This window comes from Delphinapterus leucas, chromosome 6, assembly GCF_059928025.1.
Source record: "Delphinapterus leucas isolate spDelLeu-1000000601 "Yukka" chromosome 6, BTC_Dleu_Yukka2, whole genome shotgun sequence".
Taxonomy (NCBI): domain Eukaryota; kingdom Metazoa; phylum Chordata; class Mammalia; order Artiodactyla; family Monodontidae; genus Delphinapterus; species Delphinapterus leucas.
In genome coordinates, this window is record NC_143134.1 from 73,455,506 (window position 1) to 73,475,769 (window position 20,264).

Genomic DNA, 20,264 nt, shown 5'->3' on the forward strand with positions numbered 1-20,264 from the left:
GAGACTGGCCTGTGAGGACTCAGGCCCTTGGAAGGGATTCCTGAAGAGCCAGGGGGACTCCTTCAATGGGGGAAAGAACTGTGTTTGAGGGTCAGCACTTAGATGCTGGAGAACATAGGAGCTGTTTGTCCAGAAATGCAAGAGGTGCTCTTCCTCCTGAGAGGAAGTGGGAGGGGGAAAAAGGAGACAGAAAGACGATGTGCATGCACTATGGCAGAGAGGACAAACAATTTAAGAAATGATACATCAAAGATGTTTAAAATTACAAGCCCCATGTTTCCCAGAGCTTCAGAGCCTGTGACACAAGTGAAAGCAAAACAAAACTTGTGTGGGTGAGCTTTTCCAAAAGGATAGAAGAAAAGCAGCTCAATTCCAGGCTGGACTAATACCAGAGTAGATTTTTAAAACACAAAATACACCGTAAGATGAACCATGGGAAAAAACATAGACTCTGGAGAAGGCATAATATAGGAATTCACATCACTTTATAAACTTTAAAATATGGAAACGGCATATGATACCAGGATTGCACTTGCATTTATTAGTGGTCCATTTCCCTTGTCCTTAGTAAAAATTAAGATGCAAATAGGGACTTCCCTGGTGGTCCAGTGGTTAAGAATCTGCCTTCCAGGGCAGAGGACGCAGGTTCCATCCCTGGTCGGGGAACTAAGATCCTACATGCCACTGGGCAACCAAGCCCGCGCACCACAACTACTGAGCCCACGCACCTCAACTAGAAAGTCTGCGTGCCACAAATTACAGAGCCCATGCACTCTGGAGCCCGTGCGCCACAACTAAGACCCAACGCAGCCAAAAGTAAACAAATAAAATGTTAAAAAAAAAAAAGATGCGAATAGCCCCACATTTTCAAAAACCCAAACTAACTTCCTAAAACTTCCGTCACTTGGTTGTTCTCTCGCCATCGGCATCACTGGCACAGACAGAACAGCTTACTCCTCTAGCCAGTTTTACAATATGCAGCACTGTGACCCTTTAGTGGGCCCCAAAGTAATTCAGCAGCTGCAATCAGCAAATATATATACCTTTAAGAACAGTATGGAAATGAATGAAATGAAACTGAATAGAGTTCAACAGAAATATGAGAATTCACTGTATACAATACGGTAAGAGCGGTTTTATGAAACTTTAATTTTGTGTTTATGTGTAGGTATAAAATATACTGGATCACAATATAAAATATTTCTCATTGTGGGTCTTGGTCTAAAATGTCTGAAAGACACTGGTGTAAGGATCAGGTGAAGGGAAGTAAGGACCTTCAAAATTAGGTACGCAGGGGACTTCCCTGGTGGCGCAGTGGTTGAGAGTCCGCCTGCCGACGCAGGGGATGCGGGTTCGTGCCCCGGTCCGGGAAGATCCCACATGCTGCGGAGTGGCTGGGCCCGTGAGCCATGGCCACTAAGCCTGCGTGTCTGGAGCCTGTGCTCCGCGACGGGAGAGGCCACAGCAGTGAGAGGCCCGCGTACCGCAAAAAAAAAAAAAAAAAAAAAAAGGTACACAGTAAGAAAAAGCCAAACTCTGAAAATGGTTCCTTTTCCCGGAACCTGGGAGGGTTTTATGCATTTTCAGGGTTCACAAAAGAGAGGGGGGCAGTTCATGTGGAAACAGCCTCTGGGACTAGCCCATTGTCTCATTCACAAATCTGAAACACAAACCCAACTGTGTGACAGACTTCCCACCTGAAGTCACACAGAGCCAGGCAGAAATGCAAGCATGATTCACGTAAAAGCCAACAGGAAACAGCTTTGGTGAAAGAGCTGGTTTGTATTGTTAAAATTGGGTTAATGACTATCAAGACATAGTACTCTCCACTCTAGCGTGCAAGTCTCTAAGAGCATGACATTACACCTCTGCAGAAAGGTGGAGGGAGCTTTGGGAATGGTGACATTCTTAATGTCACTTTCCAGAGAAAATGTACCTTGCACATCTCACATCTAAGGGGGGTCGGGGGGTGGGAGGTGGACAGGAAACTGTAGATACTTGAGTCCTCATAATGTAATCATCCTGAACATTGGGAAAACCTGCTCCAAGACATCAAAACCTTGGTTCAGCTCACAAGGGATTAAGCAGAGAAGGCAGGATGCCAAGGCAAGTCAGCCTCAGAAGCTTCTCTCTACTAAACCAGGCCACCTTTCCCATTTTAAATTAAGGCACCTGCCTATTATAAAGACCTAGTCATTGCTTTTGGATTTTAACAACTCTTCACGTTTTCACTGTTCCAAGATCAAATTGGGGGTCTGAAAATGAGAAGAAAAGATGCCTGCAACCACACATTCAGGAACTTTGATTTTAGAACCAGAAGTATCAGAGGCATCCACTTTTGTTCCCATCTTGATGGACAAATTTAATTAACCTTTGCTACGCTGTTCCAACCTACTGTTTTAGACAAAACTAGTGACCCACAAACAATATGTTACCATCAGAATCTCAATGGCGGAGACACCAAGAGATATAGCTCTATCAGCAGTATCAGGAAATAAGCCACTTGGATTAGCCGCTCGAAGAAATATGGATTATATTCATGTCACACATGAGCTGTCAGAAACATTAGGATACTTTTAGCATAAATCAGCAGTGTGAAGGGTATCTTATGAGTACTGAACATGACAGACTGCTTAGAGGGCAAGGTGAGCCTGTCTGGGGCCACCTGCTAAGTATAAGCACATGCGCACATGTACTTTACCCAAACTGGCATCAAAAACTGGAATGCAGCCTGGTGACCGTTGATGGGCACATCACACTCAATTCACGGTGTGTTAGTAGCATGGAAAGGTGCTTCCCACTCCAAAACCATGATGGAGAGCCCACCTCAAAGTAACCAAATGACACAAGAATGACCAAAAATCTGTTGCCTTAAAGCACACAGAAGTGCATGGGTGTGTGACTTAAACGTGGTTAATGCTATCAGGACTAGGGCTCTCCTCCTATCTAATATGTCAAGTCTCTGAAAACATTTTGTAAGATGTCATATCTTACAATATCATAAGATGTAAGAAAACACTATATAACACCTCTCAGGGCTTCATACCAGGAAAACCAAGAAATGTGCGCTGCCCCACGAGGAGGGCAGAGAGACGGGGGCAAACGTGCCCCCTCTGTAGTCACCCAGGTAAACCCGAGCTCCAGCTCCAGCCCCCCACTTGCCGGCCTGTGATATGGCAGGTTACTTCACCTCCCTGAGCCTCAGTTTCCTCACCCGCAGAAGTGGATACCAATCCCTGACACGGCCGTGTTTCAGGGCTGAGCGGAGCAGCGGGTATGAAAGGCCCAGCACCAGGCTGTCCAGTAACTGTCCTGACACACCCCTCCCTCCCCTATGGGTTTCCCGCTGTGTGGCCTCAGTGCAGGGCGGTGGTCACACCCAAGGACCCCTCTTTTGGGTTTGTTACCACATGACTCTGAGCCCTTTTACAGGTATGTCAGGGACCTAGTAATAGAGAGGGAGACAGAAAAATCTGTCCGTTATATACTTCAAAAATTATTTTAAGTATATAAATGTTTGATATTTGAAAGAAAAATCCATTGTCTGAATTGTTTCTACTTTTCACATTTAATAAAGTTTAAAAACCAACTCAAGAAACTACACTGACACCATCAAACAGAGACAGACAGAGACAGAGACAGAGACAGAGAAAACGCTCCTCCCCCTTTTTGGTTGCATACCACTACCAAATACATAGAATTTTTATGTCTGCCCTCGTCTCAGTATTGGCTAAGAATTGCCAAAAAGAGTGTTTGTGAAAAGGAATGAAAAATGAAATGAGGAAATAATCCCCTTTTCCCTGTTCCTCAATCTTCTTACGAACTCCCCCCACCAGGAGGTTGTGCATCTCAAGGAGATGCCCTCGGGATCAGGGGTCTCCCGAGAAGGGGGCGCTGACAGCAACCTGTCCTGGCTGCAGGCTGTAAGGGAGTAGAGAGAGCACTTTTTAAAATAATAAAACTCACTAAGGCAACCTGCTTCTAATCATCACCAAGCAGTGGCAATTCTAAACGACAGTAATGATAAAATACTTGTCCTCACCCCGCCTCGCCTCGTCCCCTGGCACAGCACTGCACAGGTCTCACCTTCCACAAGCACCACAGCTCCCTGGAAACCTCCAGACTCTGACCACAGGAGCGATCAGAGAATTACATGTGTCCTTTCTCTCATCCACCCACTGTGAGCTGGCACTGGAGGGGACCGTCTAGCGCAGGGCTAGGCACAGAGCTGGCACTCGAGGTATGAATGATAAATACACGAAGGAGTTTCTTATGCACACTCTGTAATATGGAAATTTTTCATAACCCTATTCTTTTTGTTTTTCTACTACCATATTCCTAATATATCTCCAAATATAGGGCAAATCCGCCTCTATTATGCATTCCCTTGATTTTGGTCTTTATCCAACAAATGAGGGCCACTTACCAGGCCACACAAATATGGACTCCCAAGAAATCTGAGACTCACTCATGCACACATATAAGCATTCTGAAAAGCAACAAATTTTATATCATATTCACATCTACTTAGGAAAAAAAGTAAACTAAAAAGGCAAATGGAAATAGATCAGATTTTGGCCAGCAGCCTAACTAAATCAAATCTGAAAGCTTTTAAAAACTGTGACCTAATTATCTAATTTTCAAGCAGATTACAGAATCCCCAAATGACTGTATCATTTACTAACCTGATGCTACTGTGTCAGAGATCGGGTTGTGTAACGACCTCACAGGAGACTTAATGTCCTTCCTTCTGCCTTCAGCTGAATCATGAAGTAGTCCCTGGAGTAGACCAGCCCCTTCCAGGGTTTCCCAACTCAGTCCAGATTAAACTAAACTCATGCAAGAATAGAAATGACCCCGCAGGACGGCCCAGGAATCACTGGAGTCTCCCAAAGGGTCCTAAGACCCGAGGTTACCCTCCATCTGGATTTCCTGGGATGCTACTGGACTGCTTCAGTTGGGCTGAGAATCCCTTAGGAGGGCCAGGGCCCAACCCCTCCCCGAGATCCTCTCTGAGTCAGAGCTGCCTCCGCCAGTGCCCAGGTTTCCAGAGGCCAGTTCCATTTTTTTCTGTAATCCACACATTTTTAACCAAACTCCTCTGCAAAAATGACTCTCGTGTGCACTGCTGCAGTGAAGGAGCATTCCTCAGCCCCACCTCTCACCATCTGTGTTCAGCTTCTAAAATACCCACCACTTCCCTTAGTTTTGGTTCCAGACCAAGAGTCACCAAGAATATTGTTATCGCTGGCACCAGTTCTTGCAAACAACAGCCCTCTTGCAGGATCAAAGCATGCAAATCATTCAAATTTCATAATCTGTGCAAGAAAACAACCATTCCTTCCAGGAAAGGTGTAATAAAAACCACATGATGCCTGTGGTGCCCATGGCTTGTACTCATCTAGAACGTGACAAAATAGCAATTCCTCTGTGACAGGGCTTGTCAACAAGGAGGTCGTTTAGAAACAGAAAGAGAGGGCTGCATTCCTGTCCTGCACAGCTCCGGGGGCTTCCCAGGATACCCAGGCCCACTGGCGCCCTGGCCAACAAAGCTTGTCTCCTGCAGGTGTAGCCCAAGAGAACTGGGTTTATTATCTCTTCTTAAACGAGAAGAACCTAATAAGGAATTATGTTTCAGAAGAGAAAATTGCAGATGCGGCTAAGACTTGACAGGCCGTTAAAGGGAAAGTTTATAGTAGAGGCAACGCAATCCCAAACTTTGGGAAGCCTGACACCTTCACTTCACTGTCTTTAAACTTCCCGTGGTCTGTAATGACTTTTACATTTAAATGGAAGATTCTCCAAGACTGGTCTTCTGAGCTGGGAAGCCCAATCCCTGTATCCTCACTGTCCCAGAAAGCAGGATCTACTTGGGGTGCATGTGAGGGAGTCCCACAAAATGCTGAACTAGCATAAAGGCGTTAACAGGGCTGAGATTAAAAGATAGGAAAAGACCGCAACACCCTGTCTGCAAAGAGTGAGGTTGAGACAGCTGCTAAAGACAGCACACTGAAGACCCCAGAGAATTCCGCTGTTGTCATGGTGACACAATGCCAGTGCCTTGGCTTGCAGACTCTCTCTGGTCTTCGGACTAGTACAACTTTTTTTTTTTTTTTTTTTTTTGGCGGTACGCGGACCTCTCACTGTTGTGGCCTTTCCCGTTGCGGAGCACAGGCTACGGACGCGCAGGCTCAGAGGCCATGGCTCACGGGCCCAGCCGCTCTGCGGCATGTAGGCTCTTCCCGGACCGGGGCACGAACCTGTGTCCCCTGCATCGGCAGGCAGACTCTCAACCACTGTGACACCGGGGAAGCCCACTAGTACAACTTTTTGAAAAGGAGGCAGGGGAGACAGGAACAGAGTCGCCAACTTTTTATATTGCCAAGTAAGGGCATTTATGAAAAAAAAATCCTCGTTTCATTAAAAAAGTGTTGGAAAGGGACAGGTCCAATAAAAACAATTTTTTGAATTGAATAATTTAGCTGTAAGAAAAAAACCCTTGTCCTTTTTTCCCTCATTTCTCTGTAAACCAGCACAGGTAACAGTCTGCATTCAGGACAGTGAAGTGCAAAACACATTCCCAATAAAATAAGGAACAAGATGACACCAGCTGTCCACCACTGGTATCTAAACTGAATAATTCACTAAGAACATAAATTAGAACTTGGAGGTATTTAGGGGGAAGAAAAATGTCAGTATCAATATTTTTCTATGAAATGACTATCTAATCTAGAAACCCTAAAATAAGCACCTATAAAATTATTAGAATTAACAGAGTTCACAAAAGTAGACGGATACAAAATAAATACACCACATTATAGCAACATCAAAAGAAATGTATGTCTCTGTAATTCCCTTTTAAAAAACAAATTGGGGGAGGGTTAGCCTTAATAGCCCAAGACAAATACCACATCTAATTTAATTTCCTTTTCCTGAGGAAAGAGATTCCTTTACATGCTTTAAACTGAACGCAGCCTTACAAATTCCTCTTCTACATGCTTGAAAACTTTTTCTTTCCAGAGGAAAAAGCCTGTCAGTGTCTGCTCACCAACAAATAGTGGCCAATAACCAGTTTGCTCTAAGAAGGGAAGCCAGGGCTAGTTTATTCAGCCGACAAAGAGGGCGATGGGATTGGAGGGGCAGCCTAGTGGATCACCTGAGTGTTTGTAGAGAGAGCACCTCACCCAGAGAAGAAAGGCCCCAGGTCCTCAAGGAGTCACTTGCTCTTTCTCAGCCAGCATCACCCAGTAGTCTGAGGTGACCATATGCACGTTACCCCGGGGGCCTGGTGGTGCAGCTTACGGGCCTGAGGTGAGCACAAAATTTATCTGAAGTCCCCTACTTCATCATCAAAGTTGATGTGGATTTTGCATTCTACTACCTTCTCCCTGACGTACCGTTTAAAATTTAGAAATATTAAAAATTAATGGACGAACTAATTAATAGTTGGCTATTATAATTGTGTCCCTGGGAGTGGGAGCCCGGTTTAAGCCTTGGCTTCCTATCCCCCCACCCCACCTCTGGACCCTCCTGGGAGAACCTAGGGCACAGACGTGGAGGCGCTGCAGCTGTGCCCACACTGCACATGTGCCAGAAGTCACTTCTTAGCTCTTCGAGCTAACAGGCTCGACTGAACCACGCTCATAAAAAGAGGAGGCAGTGTGAAAACCAGGGCTCCCGCAGGCTGCTCGTACAGGATGGAGAACAGCAGTGGGCAGGCAGCACAGTCAACAGGGGTGGCGTTTCCAAGTGCCCTGACGGGCCGCATCCCAGTAATGCCCACAAGGGGCGCCGTTCTCTGGGCTCCAAGGCCTAGGTCAGATTCTGACTTCCTGCCTGCCTGTGTCTCAGTTTCAAAGCCAGGGCACTTAGATGATCCCCAACCTCCTTCTCATGTACCAGGTGATAACAGCCTTCCCCCAAGACCTACTTTTTGCATTTTTGTCCATTTGGTTCAGTGGTAGATCCCTATCACATGGTGGGACCTGGATGCATGTTTATCTAACAATCGAATGCATTCCAGTGAGGTGCATAATCATAAACGGGCCACTGTATCTTGAGACACTTCAGACTGAGCCCCAAAGAATGACCAGAAGGAAGGAATCACCTCTGCTGCCATGTGACCACACCCCAACTGTGGCTGGAACAGCTGTCTCCACCTCTGGTGGCACAAGCTTCAGAAAAGCCAATCAAGGGGGTGCCCACCAGGGGGACTGAAAGGAGATCCCAGATACAGCTCGGAGTCCTCCCATATTTATTTCTGCTCACTTGATATGTACCTCTCCCTTGTCAACCTGGTACAACATGTTTATTTAAGAGGTAATGTTGCCTTGAAGGAGTGCACCAGGCAATAAACAGCTTTTGCAGGCAATTAAATGCAGAAGTGAAATTGAGCTGCTGGTCAGTGGAACCAGCCATTCATCGTGAGTTTGTTCCAGTGTCACAAATGTTATTCCTGTTTCACAACATGACAGGCATCTGTGATTGGGCCACAAATCTCCAGAGGCTGGAGACAGACCCAAAGCAATTAAAGCAGCTCTCAGCATGCACGCAGGGCATCAACACGAAAGAGTCTTGGGATTCTGGGATGCTGGCCCAGTTGACTGCTCTAGCTGTTTCTTTTTCTTTACCTAGGTTTTGTACTTAGTAGGTGCTCAATAATTATCTGTGGCTTGCATGACTTTATGGGGAGACTTACAGGAAATCTCAACTCGACAATAAAAAGTCAATGATTTCTTTTTGTAAATAATTCAGTACCCTCCCCACTAATCTCTAAGAAGTCTGGCTTTAAAAAATTATAACAATCTCCACTAGAGTCGATTTTTTTTGTTTGTTTGTTTTTTTGCGGTACGCGGGTCTCTCACCACTGCGGCCTCTACCGCTGCGGAGCACAGGCTCCGGACGCGCAGGCTCAGTGGCCATGGCTCACGGGCCCAGCCGCTCCGCGGCATGTGGGATCTTCCCAGACCGGGGCACGAACCCGTGTCCCCTGCATCGGCAGGCGGACTCTCAACCACTGTGCCACCAGGGAAGCCCCAAGAGTCGATTTTTTCTAGGAATCACAAAGGAGCTCTTTGTTCTGAAAACTTTTCACGCTGCTCCCCCCAAACACACTGTTACCCAGAGCACCAAGGGAAGGAGGATAACATGAAAGTTATCGCTCTGGTGAAGAGTTAGAAGGGAAGTCGGGTCCTAGCAACAGAGTCAAGACAGTAGATGGAGGAGATGTTGCCTAAGATTCAGGCCCTTCAGGTAGAGCTGGGGTCAGACCGGGTTGCGGGGAAGGTCCAGTGAGAGAGACCAGCTCAGTGCCCTCCAGGCGCAGCTATGGGGCACCTTCCAAAAGGAGACAGGAAAGCATGGCTACAACCAAGAGGGGATCCCTCCCCTGCCCTCCCCAGGAGGCTTCCACCAGAAGGAGGCAAGGCACTGTCTGAAGAGCAGAGCCAGGGCGCCCTCTTGAAACAATAGGAGTAGCAAGGTCACGGGGATGCCCTGCCCCAGATCACTGTTCCCTATACCTCTGCCATAGTGACTTGGTGAAAAAGTGAGCTGTACAGTTCCTATCCCTTAAACATTGGTTATAAGTATTATTTGTAGGTGTTTTCTATTTAATACTTCTTTATAACACATATACCTTAATAAACATATTTTATGCCATAATCTTTGTCTATGCTTCCAGTTTTCAATTTCCTAAGTAGATCAAATTCTTCCCCATCCCTGATAAAAATTATTCCATATACATTCATACTTGGTCCATGTTCACATGTCATGGTCTTTCAACAGTAACAAAAATGTGCATTATGTATACCCCATCTTATTACAAAGGGGATCGGAGGTAGCTAACTAAAGTACATATGAGCAAAAGGCTGAAAATTAAATAGATTTCAGAAAAGAGTAGGGCCAAGAGAAAATAATGGTTAATGAAATAAATTCACAAGAAGTTAATATCAGCATAGCATTTGCTGGTACACACAGAAACTTCCACATACACTTCAGTCATTATGCTGCCTTATATATTCATGCAACAGTTCTGTGAAGGTGGTACTATGCCCACTTGACAGACAAAACAACTGAGTTTCAGAGGGTTAAGTATTTTCCTCAAGGCTACACAACAGTTAAATCACAAGTTAGAATTGAATATAGAACTCCAAGCGCCAGACTCCATGTGTCTCAAAACACACAGTGCTGCTTCCCTAAATCTACAGGCCTGGTTTCTGGACAAGGCTCTGTCATCAACTAGCTGTGGGTGCTCTGGGTGCTGAGCAGATACCCCAGCTCCAGATCTCAGTGAAAGGGACCTCTGTTAAGATCCATTTCGACTCTGACCATCACTGGACTGACTGACCATTACTGGACTGACTTTCACCTGTCCTTTTGCAAAATGATGGCTTATATGGATGTTGGCTCTTCTATTTTTAACGTTAGAGTTTATTTCCAAGAGAAATCATTTTTGTGGCTGTGACTATAAGTTTGTAAGTCAAGCTCGGGATCAGGTCTGGTTACAAGATTAATCCACAGACGCGTAAAATGTCTGCAAAATAATCTGTTAAGATGGGAATATATTACCAATGGTGAAAACTGGCTAGGAAATAGATTGAGCCCAGACCTCCTTGAAAACAAGCTCTTATGTTAAATGAGGCCTTGGCATCTCTCCTGGGCCTCTAACCAGGGGCCCCTCTCTCCAGTCTAGTAAGTGGTGGTTCTAGAGAAGGTGCCAACAGCATCAAAACTGCAGGCCCCCCACATGACTAAGAAAGTCTGGGTAACATTTTTCCTCTCACCCTTGGCAGCAGGGGTACAAGAACTTGCCCTTAGGGGGATCTCTCCTCGTACACAGCCGCTGAGGCAGCGCTCCAAAACCAGGCAACGCTGCTGCCCAAGAGAATGTCTCCTCTTGGCTGTCCCTGGTCCCCCAGAGGGTGGACCTTGGCAAGAGACCTCCAAGGAAATCCAAGACTTCTGCTACACCCTCCCCACGTCTTCCAGGTGGAGTTAAGAACAAACATTAGTGTGTCAGCCATCTTACGCCATTGGAAAGACCTTGACAGAGTGGGGGGTAAATTAACTTAGAAGATTTCTGATGCTTCTGATTGTGAGCTCTTTTTCTTTCGGAAGACACTTAAGAATTTTCTTTCTCATCCTTTTCCTCATAAGCCAACAGGTTCAGAGACCTTCCCTAATTTCTCCTTAAAGCCTAGAAGTAGCCAGAAAACCAGGATACTCCAGCAGTAGTCCCTGGCTCATGGGAATCTGTAGGGAGAGCTGGTTTTTAAGAACTATAAGCTACTTCTTTCTCCTTTCTTAGAGGACAGTCTCTAACAGAAATCAACCTAAAACCTGCCCCAAATCATAAAATCCAACTGGCACTCTGAAAGGCCTGTAGGGGTCCAGCCGGAAGATCCATAAATCATCGCATTTCCTCTATACTCCTATCACCTGTCAATTCCAGCGCCTTTTTTAAAAGTCTGATTCTAAAATTAAAATGTACAGAAAACTTATGAAGATGATTAACCCAGGGGATTAGAGCTGACACGTTAACACGCTGAGGAAGTCAGATCCCTAAGGCTAGTGTGAGAGTCCAAAAAATGCGGCGATGCGAATATCCACAACTTCCCCACATCTACAAAGGCAAAATGGAATAGAATTGCTCTGAGGAAAACGTCAATGCACATTTTTTAAAAGTGAGTATAAGAAGGTCAATTACCCTAAACTCCCACATACATACGTTGCATTGTGCTGGAATCAAAGCCTAGCTGGGAAAGCCCAAGCACAGTAAATGCATCCGAAATGAGGCCAGTTCTCTCAGAGTTGGTATCTTACAGCTGGAGGGGTGCTTGGAGGAGCAGAGTCTAGGTGCTCATGCATGCACATTCCCACAACATGGTAATCCAGCCTGTGAATGCTTTCCAGGCCTTGAATCTGCTGCTGATACACTGGCATGATAGAAATGGTGAAAACTGAGGAAGCAGAACAGTGCTGAATAAACATTCCCTGATAATGCAAAATGCTTTGTTTTATCCCAAATATTAAAAGCTCTTGATGGCACACTATTTCAGAAGCACATACTTAGCATATGAAAGACTGACCTCCATTCCCAGCTGAAAATGCTCTCAAGTTGGCCCAGCACAGCAGTGACCTAGTTCTTCTCTCACCTTCCTTCCATGCAAACATACAGATCAGAACACATCTCCCTTCCAGGGTCAAAATTCATCACTGGGATTACTGCCACCCAGAAGACCACAGCCAGCATTTTCTAAGCGGCTCTAAAGAGTGGGGATAAGCCTAGAGGAGATGTGGCCTCTTACATAAGCCACTTGTGAAGCTGATTCTGGCCAACTGGGTATTTATGCAAAATGACATCGAAGGATGAGAAAGGTAAAATTTGAAAACAGAAACAAATATATCCAGATTTCTTTACAATTCCTTGCAGTCAACCTCTGGGGTTAAATGATGTTATGGGTAGAGTGAAAACTTTCTACACGTTATGCATAATGGCACACGTGTGTGCTGAGTTGGGCGTGCGCGTCTGTGAGCGTGTGCTTACGTGTGTGGTTTTCACATACCCAGTTCACGCTCTGCTAACATCTTACCTGCCACTGGTTTCCTGTCGCTTGACCGGGCATGTAAGGGGCTGGGAGGCTCCGAAGGCTGTTCTTCACAGGGGAGCCCCCGAGAGGGTTTCCCATGTCCCCGGAGGGGGAGTCAGCGGCTAAGGCCATGGAGTACTGCGGGTAGTTGTACAGGTTGTTGTAGTAAGGGAACAGAGACGGCTGGTAAAAGCTGCTGTAGTAGGTGGAGTCGGAAACGAGGTCAGGTGTGTTCTCCACGTGCCCTCTGCTGGTGGCAGCAGGAATATCCTGAACGGCCACCCGGCCCTCTACTAAGAAAAAACAGAAAGAAAGAAAAAGACAACGTGGTATTAATATGCGGGCCTACAGAACTTTACCTCTAAACCTTGCCATCGTATGGCCTTCCTCCTCAAGATCTGCAGAGCTTTAGACCAAGGCACCTGGGCACGCTACTGCTCCTGCGGTCGGAATACAGCAGGGTTCCTGAGGCTGGCGTAACTCTGGCGGCACAGCTGGCAGACCCTTGGTGATTATTTTTACTGAGAATACCAAAAACATTTTAGGCAGGGGTCATTTTAATCCCATAAAGCCTGACCAGGTCTAACTTCTACCTAGACATTCCTATCCTAATGTCAAGAAATTAGAGATCAAATATAGTTAACTTGGCTGTCTGCAACAGTCTTACAACAAAATTAACTGTATTTCACTTTAAATAAAGTAATAAAAAATCCTAGTGCCCTTTCTATGTGTATGTCCACACAGATATATCCGAGAGCCAAAGCAAGAGGCTAAGAGTTGAAGAAAACATCGTTTCCTTCACTTCCTTCTAACTGCTGATACCGAATCCTGAAGTCTGGACAATGGCACAGACCCCGGGAGACAAACTTCTGTAAAAGTTAGTAACTCTTTTAGGCTTTGTGGCCATTCCTCTGCAGAATGTACAGGCGGTTGCGTGGTTGTGTTGCAATAAAACTTTATTCACAAACACAGGCAGTGGGCCAAAGTGATCCACAGGCTGAAGTTTGCCGACCCAGGGTCTAGATGTTAAGCTGTCAATTCCAATAAACAACTGAATGGGCTCCTAAGTCATCTCTCCAATAGACATTTATTAAACAATGTTCTAAGAGTTGGCCAAGTGCCTAAAATGGCTGCAAGGTATCAGGTTGCCCCTGCCCACTGGGAGTCTACAGTATAGGATGGACGATGGGATTACAAATTATAACAAGGACTCTCATACAGGAATACCCATAAACTTTTATGGAAACTCAAAGGCTGGAAAGATGACATGCAACCTAGAAAGGAATTACAGAGACCGTCATAGAAAAAAACTGCACCTGCATTGTACTTTAAAAGAGGAGCAGGAAATAGGTGAAAATGAGAAAAAGAGAGTACTGAGAACAGGGCAGCAAAGACAAAGGGATGGAAGCAGGAAAGTGGGAGGGGACCTTGGGAGTGATGGACAGGGCTGTCGGGTTAAGAATTGCGAAAAGGGCAAAAGAGGGCCAGTCTGACAGGCGGACTGCAGCCAGGCGAGGGGAAGCCTCAGACCAGCTCTCTGAACTCTTTCCAGGCTGTGGTGGGAACCACTGAGGATATCTGAGCAAGGAGCACAGAGGATCAGAGCTGTGCTTTGGAGTGATTCAACTGATGGCAATTCTTAAGACAAGCAAAGGAAAGAGAGCCCAGAGTCAGGGAGAGCCACCAGGCAGCCACTGAAGCCGTCAGGGAGAGACTCAGCAGACTGCAAATACCAGAGACATGGGGGAGATGAGCTCAAGAGAACTGCAGGACTGAGGGGCATCAGGACGCGAGACGCAGGAAAAGGCAAAGAGGAAGAGCAGGAGGCCTGGGGTGGCAGCAGAGGTGCAGGTGGTAAGTCGGCTTCATCACGCAAGGGGCCAGAGGGGCACGGACAAGGGGGAGAGGAGCCAGGCCGAGAAAGTCGACACCTGCACTCATGGGAGAGGCTGAGGTTGGAAGCTGAGATTCAGAAGTCACCTCAGGGAGATGCTGGCTGCATCCGGGAAGAGGAGGGAGCTGTTACGGAAGAGTATGTTCTGAAAGGAGAAAAGAGCGCCAAGGCCAGAACCCTGGAGGATAGAGGAGAGAACGCAAGGCCACAGGGGACAAATTCGACAGGGATGGCAGAGGGGCAGGCTGCAGTGTCGACCCTGCTAAGAGATCAAGCAAAATTCGTTCTGGAAAAGACCCATAGAGGGCTGGGTCTTTAGGGCCCTGTGCTTTTAGCACAGTGTTGGAGAAGCAGAAGCCTTCACGAGATAAAGGAGCAAGTGAGCTATGAGGAAACAGATGAATACAATGAAGAGCCTGCTCTCTAGTCAGAAGGGACGACCCAGCGAGCGGCGCCACCATGCACCCCCCGTGCTGAGCACACTGCCGGACACCTGGGGGTAAATATTTGCAGAAGGGATCAATGAACAGTGTTTTTTCAAGTAGCCTGTCCTCAAAATAAATACGAGGAAAAACTAGAAGCTCCAGGGAGTAATAAGATATTGTTATTTCATTTTTAAAACACAGAGAAGGGCTGAACACACGTAGGCAGGGAGAAGCCTGTGGAGAGAAATTCCCAGGACTAGCAACACGTGACCCAGAGCAGGTGCTCAGGAAGTGTCCTCTGACTGAATGTGGGGAAGGCATGACTAAACGTGCATGCTCTGGAAGGTTTGGGAGAGATCTACAACAAAATGTGTTTCTACAGCCTCATTGTACAGTCAGCACTGAAGTCTCTTTTCTCTGACAGGATAGCAAGTCCGTCCACCTCAGGCTCCTGGCGATGCATTGTCAGGGCCACTCTCTTATTATACATCTCTTCTTCTCTCCTCCTCTTCCCAGCTAACGAGATGAGAAGTTCCAATTCCATCACTCTACCTGTGTCTGGAGAAGGCACCTGCAATTCTTTACTCCTGAACTTTCCCACTGGTCTATCTCTTATTTTAAACACCAATGTAGTGGCAAAATAGATGGTTTTCTGTATCTAACTCTTTTGTTTTCAATGTCATGTCTGTATGTTAACCTGATTACAAAAGCAATACAAGTTTCACAAAAAATGATAAATTATATAGTTATTTAAATCAGAAAAGGAATGAATGACATACTCTTACCACCCAGTCATAAGCATTAGTGGGACATCCGTATACAATGTCATAGGCATTTAGGAAGGCATTTTAGACGTTCATTCCCATCCCTGCTGTTGAAAAACACTGGATACCCCTAGGGCCTGCCCTTCAAAAGCAAGCTTCTTGATAAAGAAAACAAAATACAGTAGGAGGCAAAGAATTAAACAGAAACCCAAAGACACGAGCATTCTCAGATCAGGGTACAGGTTCATGAATTTCTACATCATAACTTTAGTTAGGACCATTAATCAGGCCTCAGTTTACCCAGAAACAAAATGTTGTCAGTGATAATCCTCAAAGTACCAAGAGCATGGCTTCAATACATTTCGGAGTAAACCTCAAATAAAATGCTACATCAGGTCAAAGCAAGGATTTGTTTTGCTACAGATGACTGTAATTAATTAAAATGCGATCACTTTTCTACTTACCCATATTTTACTCCCTCTTTCAAATTATAATGACCTTTAAGAATAAATTAAGATATATGCTGGAAAAGTTTCGATCCATACTAGCATTTAAATAAACAATAAAAATCATGTGAGCTTTATGAGAGTAAATGCCTAAATATTTTAGACTCTTAAAATGTTTAAGCACTCTCAAACAGTGACATTTTAAAAAGCACTAGGAGAGGGCATCCATTCCAGGGACATGTGGAACTACCAAATTCTTATTTTATAAACCACCAAACCGTATTTTAAAGTTCCAAATTAAAATGCCTGGTCAATGTTCAAAACATCTTTATGCCTCCCAGGCTTTATGTGTGTGCTACCAGTAAGTGGAAATTTCCCAAGGCTGAGATAAACATGCATCAAATTATGTGTCTAATCCAGCGGTGCTCAGAGTGTGGTCCTTGAATCAGCAGCATTGGCATCACCTGGGAATTTGTAGCAATGGGCATTCTCGGACCCACCCCAGACCCACTGAATCAGAAACTCTGAGGGCTGGCCCAGCAACCTGAGTTACAACAAAGACTTCAGTAGGTTCTGATGCGCTCAAAAGATGGAGAACCACTAGTTTAATGATTCAAAGCAACTGCTCTATAAATTATCCCTAAAAATATGTGACTCCTGGCTGCATTATTGTGAACAGCCCTGACTGGCTACCAAGTAAGAGCACACAAATGAATTCCAAAGACGTCGGGCTTCTACAGAAATCACTGCAGAGCTTGGATCACAAGCTGTGGGTACTATGTGTATACTGCTGCCAGATGGTTCTGATTTTCGTGGCTCACACCCAGACTTTCTTCATTTATTCTAACCACAAAAGCTTAAGTCACCCTTTCAAGTGCTAGTATAGTGACAAACTATAATACTATTCCTCATAAAGCTTCTGGACTATCAAGAGGAGCAGGTAATGCACAAATCATTTACTCTTGATCTTAGGGTGTTTTTTTGTTTGGTGTGGCCGATTTTTAAAAAATTTTTTTGTTTATGTGGACCATTTTTTTTTAAGTCTTTATTGAATTTGTTACAGTATTGCTCCTGTTTTAAATATGTTTTGTTTTTTTTTTGGCCTCGAGGCATGTGAGATCTTAGCTCCCCAACCAGGGATCGAACCCGCACCCCCTGCATTGGAAGGCCTGGACCGCCAGGGAAATCCCCTTAAGGTGTACTTTGGTACTTATATTTGATTAATTCATTAGTTATCATGTAACAACTGTCCAAAGCTTTGCTCTAGACATTGTAAAAGGCACAAAGAAATATTCAAAATGTTTCATTTCTTCTTAAGAGGGTCCCATCTATTCGGGAAAATTAGGTGTAGACCGAGAATCCTACAAGTAATGATCCAATGGCCACGATGACAGTATAGGCAGATGTCACCATCAGCAAAGGCAGTGGAGACGTGAGTCAGGATGGAGGTGATTCAGAGATGGTGAGGGTGGCAAGGCAATCAAGAGAGGAGAATAATATCAACAGGATAATGCAGGAGGAAAAGGACAAGATGTGTTCCAGGGACAGTGACCAGATGAGCCTGGCTGGAGTGTAGAGGTCACGTCAGGGGACAGTGGATGCTGAGACTGGAAACTTACTTTGGGGACAAACTGTGGAATGCCTTGCATGTGAATCCCAGCCAAGGGCTTCTGGTTGCCCCTCAAGCTCTAGGGGGTCGATGAGTTTTCAGGGCAAGGGAGTAACATAAAAAATGTTTTAGGAAAATCAGTCTGATGCAAGCACAAAAGAAGGATCTAGAATAAGGAGGCAGGGGAACAGACTAGGCTAGAACAGTCTCTTCTAGATATGTATGTGGTCTATAGTCTACAATGGAAAGGCTCTTTAAATTCTCCAGGCCAGATGAGGTAACTATAAGCTCGCACAGGGAGGCTGCAGTAAAGAGAAAAAAGGAACTACATGAAAATTACTGGCATGTCTGGTTTTCCGGGAATTCCCTTCAAACAACCACATTACACTACTAACACCTGTCATCCAGGGACCAGGGATGCCGCCTAGCTCCCCTTCCAGGTCCTTGCTCCACTGCTGAGTGATCATGCTTTACTCAATCCAGTTTGAGAAGGAACATGTAGCTCTCGCCCAGAGTAAGAATACAAGCAGGATGTGCCATCTCTCCAACCTCTGCTACAGCAGAATTCCCCAAAGAGTAACTGGAGACAGTCTCTTCACCACTGAGCTGGTAAGTCATGCTAAGTGTCACTATTAACTGACTATAAACCTGAAAGATTTCCAACTCACAAGCCACAAAATATATAAAGCATACAAAATTTGAAATAGGGTGTGTGTGTGTGTGCTTTAAACCACAAGGCCAGTATGACTAACTACAAAGACCAGAGCAGTATACTGAAAAGCAAACACCTTAATGAGTCTGCTGAAAATTCTTAAGCTGGATCTCACTCTTTATTTTTTTAGAATAAAAACTGGTCTGGGCTTCCCTGGTAGCGCAGCGGTTGAGAGTCCGCCTGCCGATGCAGGGGACGCGGGTTCGTGCCTTGGTCCGGGAAGATCCCACATGCCGCGGAGCGGCTGGGCCCGTGAGCCATGGCCGCTGAGCCTGCGCATCCAGAGCCTGTGCTCCGCAAGGCGAGAGGCCAGAACAGTGAGAGGCCTGCGTACAGGAAAAAAAAAAAAAAACTGGTCAAGGTGACTTAACAATGATATTCATAATAAGAGAAAGTACAGTGGCACTGTTCCAAGAAAATGGGGTTGCTCCTTAATAGGAATTATCAACCCCTAAGTCCTCTGCCAAGATGCAAATGAAAGCACGAAGCCAGCTGTTTTAAGTGTTGTTACTTACGACTGAAATAGTCCTAATGTCTGCTGTAAGGAAGAAAGATCAGCAGGTCTGGATTCAACAGCTAAGAAAGGAAGCAGTGCCCAGAGAAGTATGTTATCTGGAAAAATGACCAGCAGCAATCATCCAACAGAGACGTTTGCAGAGACGTTGCCTATAGAATCGATGTCTTCTTATTGCAATGGTCTGATTTGTGGCTCTGTACATTTATTTACCTTCAACACGTCCCATTCTTTGATAAGGCTTCCCAATCCCTCTGCTACTTTTTTTTTTGCGCTAACATATGCAGCGTGAAATATGACTCACTCCTTCCTGAGAGATCAATACCCACACATGATAAATACCCTTATTGATCCTGCAGTGTTATATGCTGGTCTCCGGGCCCATGGCATATTAATAGTAGTTAACCAGTAATTCATTTTGAGGCATGTGAAGGTTTTTTCTCCCACTCTTGTCTGGTGTCAAGATTCCCAGAGTTGTTGCGCTTTGTGTCCTTTATGTGCAAACCTGAAGCCATACTCCCTTTTCAACGACAAAACCAAACCCCCCAGTTTTCTCTATGAAAGATCACATAGGAAACCAAAATTTATGATTCACAGCCATCTCAAGTAAGTGGTAGATTTATGTGTACCGGGTTTTATTTTTCTTCATAACCCCATCCCTTGCGTGGTGCCTGTCCTACTTAGCTTCTAGTTTTAAGTGTTAACCAGGCAGAATGTTAACCAAGATCTCAAAATTACCCGCCATCTACTAACATGTTGTGCTGAGTGGTAGGAAGGTACAGCAAAAGTACAAGTCACTGTCTCCATTCTTTTTTTTTTTTTTTTTAAGGAAAATTAAGGTCTTAAGAAAAGACAATGTTGTTTGATGACATGTCATGGAATCTGGAGGAGGCAGTGGGGTGCCGCTCGCTGGAACAAGCTGGAACAAGGCGGCCTCCTCAGCTCCCTGTTTTTAAGCAGTCTTCACCAAAGGGCAACCCTATGTCCAGACTAACCAGCTCCTGACATTTCCTAGATTTAGGGAAAACTGAGAAATCAGCCTCAGGACTCTTCCCCTACAAGGGAAAGAACCCAAAGGGAGACGTTGATACATGGGGAGAAAAGTCGGTCTGTGAGCTGATGCCTGGCCCCTCGGAGCAGTCGTCCAACTCCAAGAAGAAAAGCTCACCATCCTGACCAAGGGATTGGGTGGGTTTTCCGAGCTAAAACACAGCTAGCGCAGGAAAGGCCTGATGACTGAAGCGACAGCGTGCCTATTGTTCACACCAATAAGGGTCGACCGTGATGGTGGACGAGGGGCATCATCACAG

At 45.4% G+C, this 20,264-nt stretch overlaps 1 protein-coding gene across 2 annotated transcripts in view; it reads right to left on the minus strand.

Annotated features, from left to right (window-relative positions):
* Window positions 1-20,264, minus strand: part of DMRT1 (doublesex and mab-3 related transcription factor 1) — a 127,875-nt gene that overhangs the window by 48,417 nt on the left and 59,194 nt on the right. For both annotated transcript variants that reach the window (XM_089913270.1, XM_089913269.1), the window contains exon 3: window positions 12,594-12,883. In XM_089913270.1, coding sequence (XP_089769396.1) covers window positions 12,594-12,883 — 290 coding nt within the window. The remainder of the gene's footprint in view (window positions 1-12,593; window positions 12,884-20,264) is intronic.